At 33.3% G+C, this 10,431-nt stretch overlaps 1 protein-coding gene across 2 annotated transcripts; it reads left to right on the top strand.

Annotated features, from left to right (window-relative positions):
- Positions 1-5,371: 5,371 nt before the first annotated feature.
- LOC129256147 (uncharacterized) lies at positions 5,372-10,109 on the top strand. 2 transcript variants are annotated; one of them, XR_010293149.1, is made up of 3 exons: positions 5,372-6,300; positions 6,627-7,280; positions 7,695-10,109. XR_010293149.1 is itself a non-coding variant. In XM_054894420.2 (2 exons), exons 1-2 carry the CDS (start codon positions 5,461-5,463, stop codon positions 6,732-6,734), a joined length of 948 nt encoding a protein of 315 aa, XP_054750395.1. In that variant the 5' UTR covers positions 5,373-5,460; the 3' UTR covers positions 6,735-10,109. The 2 variants fall into 2 exon arrangements, 1 of the variants encoding a protein (XP_054750395.1); XM_054894420.2 differs by having other exon boundaries at positions 5,373-6,300; positions 6,627-10,109.
- Positions 10,110-10,431: the final 322 nt, after the last annotated feature.

Raw genomic sequence — 10,431 nt, 5'->3', positions numbered from 1 at the left:
AAGTACTTCTGTTTATTTTTATGTCTCCAGTAGGTATATCAAATCATACCGTTATAATCATTATAGTAAAATGACTGTAATCAATATACTATCATTTAACTCCATTACGTGGCATTTCCTTAAAAAACAACAACTTAAGTTGATATTAAGTAATTATATTTGGAATTCGGACACAATTCATGATTTCAGACACGTTTCTATTAAACTATAATTTACGGAATCCATATCAGATAAATCTTGATCAAGTTGTGTTTTTTTTCATTTTCTTCTCTACTTTTAACAAAATTTGACATCAGGATGGATATTTTTTCCTTTTAAAGTTGAAAAGTGAATTGGTGTGCCCTGCACTATTTCTTTATTTGTCAATTTTCACAAATAAGCGTGAAATATTAGCAGTAATGGGACTCACAGCAATATTTTATAATTAAAACTTTACAACCTTTTATTATTTTTTAAGTCAAACGAAAAAAAAAAAAAATATAAAAACTCCGTTGTTTTACATTACAATTTGATGATATTATAAATGATTTATCCTTTCGATATTTTCTCTTTTTATCGATATAAACTTGTTCAAGCATTCAATTATTTTGGGGTGGACTTGACCTTTAGCCCTTGATAACATTATGTCGGGGAAGTGGACATACTTACTTTACTGAAGCTCATTTTGGACATGTTCACTTAAAAGGAAATTTGAGTATTGATTAAGTTGGATAGTGTGTGTTGTGTCGACTTGATAAATGATTTGAAACAGCGAGAATAGCATCTGATAATCTTCCAGAAACAATGAATATGAACAAAAGACATATTCTGTGTAAACATGTACGCGTTTCGTCTGCATATTATATAGTTTTCTTCACAGAAAAACAAGTTTTTCATAAATACCCCTTAATCATGTTAATCAAGCATTAGTATCCCCAAAACTTCAAGCGGGGTTAACTTCTGAAAACGAAACTTGACAGATGAAAATTCTGTCATGCATTTATCATTGCTTACGGCAAAGAATGTATAAGATTTCTTTAAAAAATGTATTATTTTTATTATACAGAAAAAAGGCTGCAAAGATGTGTTTAGAAGTTGTCTTATTAATCAGTTGATATTGTTTCCTTAAACCCACTGATCATTGATGTGAACCGAGAAGCGGAAATTTGGTTCAGAAAGTAGGCTGTCATCTTGTACTAATCTTTTAATTCTTCATATATTTATGTTATCATTTAAAATACCTTTTAACAGATCTGACAAAACGGATGGATCAAATTAAAATCATTGGTGAGAGTTACGTACTTGCTTTATCATTGATGTTGTCTGACTTAATTTAGATAATAAACCCCTTCAATACAGATACCAATGGCAAGGACGCTAACATTAATTTGTTGCTATACGGGAATGCTCAAAAAATCTAACAGCTAGTGAGGGGAAAAGTACGACGTGCGTTAAATCAGCGCTAACTGTAGTTATAGATACAAAGAGGGAATATAAAAAATGCGCATTTTTCTTAATTTGTTTAGCGCAATTTGCATTGAGAAGGCCAAATTCCCAGAATTTCAAATGTTATTTATTTATTTATTCAGTTTTATTTAAAAACAGGGTAGTCCTTTCAGAGCCCAAAGGCCTGCTTTACAAAAGAGCCCTGTAGACATAGAAAGATTTACAAAATAAATGAAATACAATTAATATAAAGTAAAATACAATACACAATCAAAATTACATGACATATCAATGATATCACATTAAATGAATCAAAACAAAAATTAAAAACCTAGATTAAAATCAAGACAGTTTAAAAGACGAACAAAATCATAGAAATAAAGGAAATTACTTTAAAAACGTGTGACTAAAATTAAACTAAGTAAAATTAATAAATAAGTTATAAAATTGACAATTTAAAAGACTATGAAAAGTATTGATATAAAATGGCATAAAGCAGGTAGCATACAAGGACAAATAATAAAACAAAAGGTAAAATGAATCAAACAAAAAATACATAAAGTATCACAAATACATAAAACCAAAACGAAAGAAAAAAAGAAAAAAAAAAACGTCACGATAACATCAAAACAAAAACAAAATAAATTAACATCATGGCAAAAGACATTATAAATAGGACCAGTGCATGCGTTAAAACAATAAAGAGAGTGGCCTGATTTGATTTTTAAACATTTGGAGTGAAGTTGCCGTACGTATACAGTCAGACTGCAGGTCCCAAGAAAGTGGCTTCTTTCATCCAAGTGATATTCATGACTTGAGATGTTTTGCATATTTAATGAGCTTGATGCGGACCAAAACACCTCTTTTCATTCGGTCATTGCTGCTCTAATTGTGCATCGAATTTCATGAATTTGGTACCATTGTAAAGAAGATGAATTATTCTTTCAGGTCATGTGTTTGGATTTATTCAAAGATTTTGTGATATAGGTTAAAATTTTGATCTAAAATATGCTACAAAATAAATATTTTCACCTGACAAAAGCTGCTATTTTCACACTTTATTTTTGTTTGAGCCCAAATGATTTTTATATCATGATAAAGCTGAATATGTATGCTTTGAAATGATATAGGTTTCAAAATAAGAATTGGTTTAATCGGGTCAAGATCACACTTTTCATTTGCCAGGTACATAAAGCAGCTTGAAAACAAGAATACTGCACTCTAATTGGTCAAAAAGACCACACAATGGCAAATTCCAACGGTTCCAGTGCCTGGGTTCGTGGGAAGGTCACACTTCCCATGTGGTAATCTCCTCAAATACCCCGCGCCTGTTGTTCTGTGAACCTTATCCAGCCAATCAGAACTCTGGATTTCATGCAAGTACAAAATTTCAGAAATCTCGTCTTGTACCTTGGTGGGAAAAGTGTAATCTTGACCCGATTAAAAGGTGCCGCATATCAAGAGTGGCATTGTGAGAAAGTACAGTAATTCAGCTTTATGGTGATATAGATATCATTGAGGCTCAAAATAAAAAGTTTTGCACAATTTGCAAAAGAAAACAGAGAAAGAAAATTCAGTTTTGAGGCACATTTTCAGGCCAGAAATTTACTTATTTAACAAAATATTGTATACAAAATAAATGACCAACATGAAATAGTAACTTTTACTCTATCTGATGGTGCAATAATATTTCATTTAACTTGAGGTTAAAACAGGTAAATTCTTAGAGAAAGAAAATTTCACGAATCACGAGATTTTGCAAGGAGAAGGATTCAGCCACGAGATGATTTGGATGAATCTGGCCTTTTTGCTCATTAGCATAGGGACCTGCGGTCTGACTGTATATGAGTCGGTAGATTATTATAGATATTTGGAGCGATGTAAGAAAAATATCGCTTTTTAAATTCTGTCCTAGGTTTCGGAATAAATAAAGGACTTAAGGTAGAATGACGAGTAACATAAAAGAGTGGTCGTTTACAGGCAAAAGATTCTAAATAGTGTGGGGCTAGATTATTGAGTATTTTGAATACGAAAATAGAGTAGTGGTAGTTGATGCAGTTTCAATACTTTGCCATTGAAGATTGTTTAAAAGGAAATCCTTTGTGGTACAATAGTCTGCATTGAGGACTAATCTAGCATATCTGTTTTGCGTCCTCTGTAATTTGAGCAAATCTTTCTTTTTACACTTACCCCAAACAACCGAACAATAATCTATATGTGGGAGAACAAGAGCATGGTAAAGGTGCTTGAGAATGCGTCGATTCAAGTAACATTTAATATTCTAATGCATGAAATAGCCCGGTTGATTTTATTAGTTAGATTAAAGATGTGCGGTGTCCAACTTAGACTTTGGTCAAGGGTTACCCCTAAATATTTGATATCAGAAACATTCTCAAGGTATTCTCTTCCGTGAAAGATATTCATACTTAGATTCTTAGTTTTATGTTTCGTCCCAAAAACCATCACTTTGGTTTTCTTTGCATTGATTTCCATATTATTTATTTCAAACCATTTGCACAGTAAATCATAATGTTTTTGTAATTTTTTCTGAGTGCTTTTTGAATTATTTCCTTTACAAAACAGAGCCGTGTCGTCAGCGTAAAGTGCAATCTTGATTTGATTACTAAATTTCAAGTTACAAATGTCATTTAGAAATAAACAAAACATCAGGGGGCCCAAAATTGACCCTTGCGGCACACCTGAATAGATCTGTAAAAAATCACTCTGGACGCCTTGAAACGAGACACATTGCTGTCTATATGTTAGGTATGATGAGAACCAGTCTAATTCGACCGATGTTATACCATAATATGGCATTTTTTATAACAATATTTCGTGAGATATTACGTCGAAGGCTTTTTTCAGATCAAGGAATATCGCACCTGTTATTAAGCCACAATCAATATTATTTAACAGGTAGTCAGTTATTTCAATTAAACAAGTAAACAATTAATGTTCGATCTGAGATTTTGTTTTCTTCCATATTACATTCTACTGAGCCTATACTCCTTTAAATCTGCTACAAGAACGAATATCCAGAGCACACTCACACCAACACAGCTTTGCACACTCTCTTCTGAAATAACAATTATGCATGGCATTTCCTCTCCAACGTCAATTAATGTTTGAAAGAAGAGTGCGTGTTTGCCATGAATACTTGTTGTCTTCTCACACATCTGACATCAATATGGTTGTTGATCAAATCTCGAGAGATTTCACAATAATCTATACTGATTTGTGACAACAGCAGACTAATAATGTGGTACATATTTTACCATCGTTACTCCGCATTTGTATAGATATTTTTGTATATGTAATTCATTTTTATTTGGTTTATCAATTTCATATTAATTTGTTACATAATCATATAAAATAAGAACTATATATTCCCAGTTGCAAATGAATAAAAGTTTATTCGAGAAAAATCTATCAGAGGAACATAAACAAGATGCCAGTATATACATTTATTGAATTATATTAATGATTACATTTATTTATGCATAATTTTTGTATTTATTGTAAGTTTGCTTCTAAAGACTAAATCATGTAAATAGAGCTATCCGTAACTAATTGAAGTTATATTAAATGTTTCTCAGATACGAAATGTTGACGTTCATAACTTAGTGATTTCATCTAACCATGATAACATATTCACTTGTTTCTAACCTAGATTATAATGTCTCTTTTGTTAGTTCACATTGCCACAAACTATGTACATGTATTATGTAAAAATGATGAGATTCGGTAGATGAAATCAAATCAATTTCTATTCCGGTCAATTCAATATTCATATTAATTGAAGTTTTCAATATAAAACAGAAATATTTGATATTCATCTATTTTGCCTTATGATATTTCCAATACAATAATACAGTAATGCAAATAATTTAAATTGAGTTCCTCCAAAATATCTATCTCTATACATATATTCTATCTACCGATTTACAGGTACATGTAGAAGCAGAAAAGGAAAGGAGACACGCCATTGTTTTGCAGTGATAAAAATCTTGTAGTTGGAATAAGAATATCATCACGATGGAGCCTTTACCAAGGACATTAATAATTGTTAGCGTAGTCTTAATCTGGTGTAGTTTCTCTATGGTATATTCTCGTCCTCTACATCCCAAGAAACATACCACATCGCCTTTTAAGCATCATCAGCATCACTCAAGCGCCCATAAGAATGCCATAATGCATCCAATGAATCCTACTTCTCTGCGTGAACTAGCCTTTGGTTCTCACAAGGCTGCTAGGGAGATCCTACCATTCCCTTTGCCATCTATCCAGAAGCAACCAAACCATCGACATCATAAACCAACATGGGGTGCGTTTAAACCTATTGCACCATCACAGGCTGATGATCAGACTGATGAGGGTGCCTTTGGCCCCGTCGTAGAAGTACCTGCTCTTCAACCAGCTATCCCAGATGATGATGGTTTTGGTCCATGGGTACCTCATGGTACCACGCACTCTGATAAGGATTTGGGCCCAGATGGAGTCTTTGGTGGACCTATCATACCCACGGGGACAAAAACCATTGAAGACAGTGGTTTTGGAGCATGGGGGGCTTTTAAACCTGTACACCATACTCCAGCAGAAACAGAATTCGGAGGAAATAGCAGAACATCAGGAGGAACTAGCAAAACCATTCATATCATTCCAGGGCAAGCACCACTTGTCATTGAGGAGTCCATTGGACCAGACGGGTTTGGAACCTTTGTATCCAGCTCTGATGATACTGCTGATGATACCTCTGACGGTTGGTTTATGTCTTTTGTTCCTTACCCTCAACCTACACATGATCAAGAACCTACAGAATCATCATCATCAGCGGCCTTCGCAGATATGTGGGGATTGTTTAGGGACAGAAAGAGAGTAAGTAGAACAATGGCTGTGTATCCAATTTTACTATCCTTACAGAAATTGAATTTTAACAAAACAATTAGCGAATTATTTTTAATCATGCCAGTGTATCGACATATTTATGAACCTATTTTTTTTTTACTATCAGTAGATTGACAAATTATTTTTGATTGTTTTCCAATCTTGCCTCGATCCAATCTCCACATTTGATTCCCCTTTCCATCATATATATTTTTTAATTTTCTACTTCTCTCTTACTTAAACACCCCATCTCCTCGTCCTTCCTCTCTCCCTCCTCTCTTCTCCCCTTATGTCTCTCATTTTGCTATACCATCCAGGGGTGCGACAAGAGTGTTGAGGGGCGAGCATGTTCCAGCAACTCCGAATGTCAAGGTTGCAACAGGACGTTTCAATGCTCTACCAATCACAGATGTCAGAAAGTATAACATGCACCCTTCTAAGACCCCACGGAGATCAACCTACACACCTCTACGTTCAAAATTAAAAAAGGTTACCCAATACCCCCTTTATGCCCATCAGGAGCAAGATATCTTTATAGGCCAATAATTGTGACGAAAACAATGCTTTAACGCATCACATGAAACCAGCTTCAAGTTTTCTTTTTTCTCTCCAACCGTCCACGTTGTATGGACCAACATCGCTTAACGCCAGCCAAATTCTGTAATGAGCCCTGCTCATTAAATTTCTAGTTAGTTAGATCGAAGGTCGGACGATCGACAAACAACATCTACCGTATCGAGTTCTAGTTTGATTATTCACGTCCAATAAAGGTGGTAGAACAAAACTCCACCGATCAAGTATCGTATAACATTAAGAACTGATGTACAGGGCTATAGGGTACAGCTGACCGAACCATCATCAGAATGTACGGTAGACGATAGCGACTACATTATAAAGTGTCCAAGTCGGAAGCAGATGTCGTGCAGAGACAGTCTTAATTTTTTTAATTCGTAATGCTATCACTTTAACACATCAATGATATCACATGTTTCACCATCACTGCTGGAGATATTTCTATCTCAATAAATAGAGAAAAATTCACAGAGCAAAATGCTGAAAATTTGATCAAAGTCGGATAACAAATAACGAAGTTATTGAATTAAGATTTTCATTATTCCGGTGAAACAGTTCTAGGCATGTCTTTATGAATATTCATTAGGTAGGCTTATGATGTCATATCCCCACTTGTTCTTCGGTATTTATTACATGAAATTTTCTACCAAGAACTCAAACAATTGTATTGAAAACTGATTAAATGCATTAGTTATTTATTGTCGCAACTTATTTCATCATAATGGAGACACATCATTTACACATGTATGAAAAAATGAAACATTTATGATTTCATGTAAATATCATAAGAAAAAGTAAAGTGGGGATGTGACATCATCAGCCCACCTAATGAATATTCATGACAATGTGCATATAACTGTTTTTTCAAAATATTTATAAACTTTAAATAGATAAATATTTTTAGCCCAGACCATCCCTTTAACTGTATATTTTCTACTGCGGCTGTTCTCAGAATTTACACTTACACTCTTAAACATAAAGGATTACCATTCACGTTAAGACTCTCCTACCAAAGCGTTCCTCAACGAAATATTAATTTTCATACACAAAGGCCTATACGACTTATGTCATATTTCTCGGTGCATTTTACAATGATACGTTCTCTAAATACACATGAGCATTTAGGTGATATCGATTATTTGTATTATAATTTATTTCATTAGATAACGGACACAGTAACCTTAATATAGTAAGCTTGATTATATTTCAAAGGACGTATTGCTTAAAGTAATCATAAACGCTTATTTAGTCATTAACAATTCTGTTGATATTTTATGTACAATGTTTTTCAGAAAAAAAATCAACCACGAAGAGCCCTAAGGTTTTATTGACGCATAAAGATTTCATATTTTCTTTTACTCAAAACTTTTGTAACATTGTATCGGATGAAAAATAACGAAGTAATAGACTGTGTGAATGTTAAAAATATATCTTATGAGACGACGATACACAGATTGAGGTGATGACGTCATACGCGCATTTTTTGTTGTTGAACTTTGTTGATTTTGTCATTTTTCAAAGAGTAACGTAAAGGATCGCTCCTTAATTTACTACAATGATCGTTTGCACATTCCATTGGCTATTTCCAAAATGTGAAGGGAAAATTTTGCTTGTGACGTATCGCATTCATCCATTTGAACGGTGTCTTTTTATTTTATATTATTTTATTTTGGAATCAATGACAATATCAAAACATTAAATGTAAATAGATTTTTATCTAGAATTTGATGGAATACTTTTGGTAGTTTGTTTAAGACACTTTATTGAAATCGACTTGCTCTATAATAGGAGTGTGCCATTCAATATCAACTACTATAATATATTCTGTGCTTGTACAAACCTTGCTAAGATCATACAGCTTGTTATTTTTGCTTCCATAATTTTTGATTTTTTTCGATAGTTGTGGAATGTCATCGATAACATAATGATTAGAGCACGTGTTTATTGATATCATATATTTTGGTTAAGTGTAGATATAGGTTAACACATGATTATGATTTTTTTTATTGGTTCTGGAATTCTATAGTATTAACTATTATCACTTGTTTATCATGTCATTAGTCTTAAAAATAAGAAAGTATATAAGAAGGGAGATACAAGTAGAGAAATGTCTTTATTTTTTTTTTAATTTTGGTTTAACCATATATTCTTGACCCTTTAGACAGTATTGAAACCTCACTTTGGTATTTAATCTGCAGCATTTCAACAATTTGTGAGTTTGTCTGTTAATACAGGCATTGAATTGAATATTGACATTTACATTCTTGTTGACATATTTGTTATTATTTACTATTGATTCTGAAGACCAGATAATTGCTCGTATATTAAGAATTGCATTCCCCCTTTTTTGTGGGGGCATTTTTTTCCTTTTGAGATTTTCAGTACTAAAATGCATTACTCTACTTACTTTCATGAAAGGATTGTAAGTTGTCAACCATTCATGAACCATATTGGTGTATAATTAATTTACAAATTTGATTTTTATTTTCTTAACAATCGAATGATTACGGAATTAATCTGAATATTCTAACAATATATACAAGGAGTTATGTGTAAAGACATTATCTTCAGTCATATTTGAATCATTATGTAGACATTCTTAATGCCAACATTACATAATACAAATAATGCACGTAAGCGCGTGCATGCAGGGCCAAATAATGAACGATGTGCCGTGCGAGAAGAGCCAATGGATATACCGCATCGAGGTCAGATAGCAGGACCGAGTGCGGTATATCCATTTGGCGAGTCGAGCACATAGTTCATTATTTAGGTCCTCTATGCACAAGATTGCGTGCATTGTTTGTTTTATACAACCCCTCCACCATGTTACTGAGTTGCCCCGAATGATATTATGCAGACCTCGCACTATTCAGAGTGCAGGATAGTGCATTTGGTATGACGTCTGAGTGCAGGATAATATACATTTGGTATGAAGTCAGAGTGCAGGATAGCGCATTTTGGATGCCATAGTGCAATTCGCTGAATATCATGTGATCCGATTTGGACCAATCAGATTACAGAACATTCTTGGGAGTTGTATAATTGAGTATATATCAAGGGAAATGATTATTCCTCGCTTTTTGACACAATTTGATAACGATTCTTCGCAATTCATTTCGATATTTCATCGTTCAGAAGTTCTTTCATGTTTTCAACTGAGCTCGTAATTACGTCAAATGACTTGTATCTGTATATTAAATTGATCTTTAGTGAGGTATATTGCACATGACGAATAATGTCTTTCATTTCATATTATGTTGATTGCATGAATGTGTGAATGAAGTATTACATTAACGTGTAGATATACATGTAGTACCAGTGTATTGTCGTAGCGGGGGGTGGGGTGGAATAACTTAGAGGAGATGACTTTAAGAAGATGTCTTTTTTATTTAGTTGAAAAATAGGGATAAATATAGCCTTACACGGCCCAAACTTTCTTTTAATGCTCTTCTTCTTTCTTCCTTTCTTTTCTATTTTTTTCTATTATTTTTTCATCTTCCTTTCCTTATTTTTACTACTTGAAAAATACTAGGATATGGAGATGGG

Source organism: Lytechinus pictus, chromosome 3, assembly GCF_037042905.1.
Source record: "Lytechinus pictus isolate F3 Inbred chromosome 3, Lp3.0, whole genome shotgun sequence".
Classification (NCBI taxonomy): Eukaryota; Metazoa; Echinodermata; class Echinoidea; order Temnopleuroida; family Toxopneustidae; genus Lytechinus; species Lytechinus pictus.
Note: the sequence above shows the minus strand (reverse complement) of the source record. Positions and strands in the feature narration are given on the sequence as shown.

Bases quoted from the DNA above. Each gene is read 5' to 3' on its own strand.
- LOC129256147 (XM_054894420.2), top strand. From the start codon at position 5,461: ATGGAGCCTTTACCAAGGACATTAATAATTGTTAGCGTAGTCTTAATC. The intron at 6,301-6,626 runs GTAAGTAGAACA...TATACCATCCAG, and splicing joins TGTTTAGGGACAGAAAGAGA to GGGTGCGACAAGAGTGTTGA.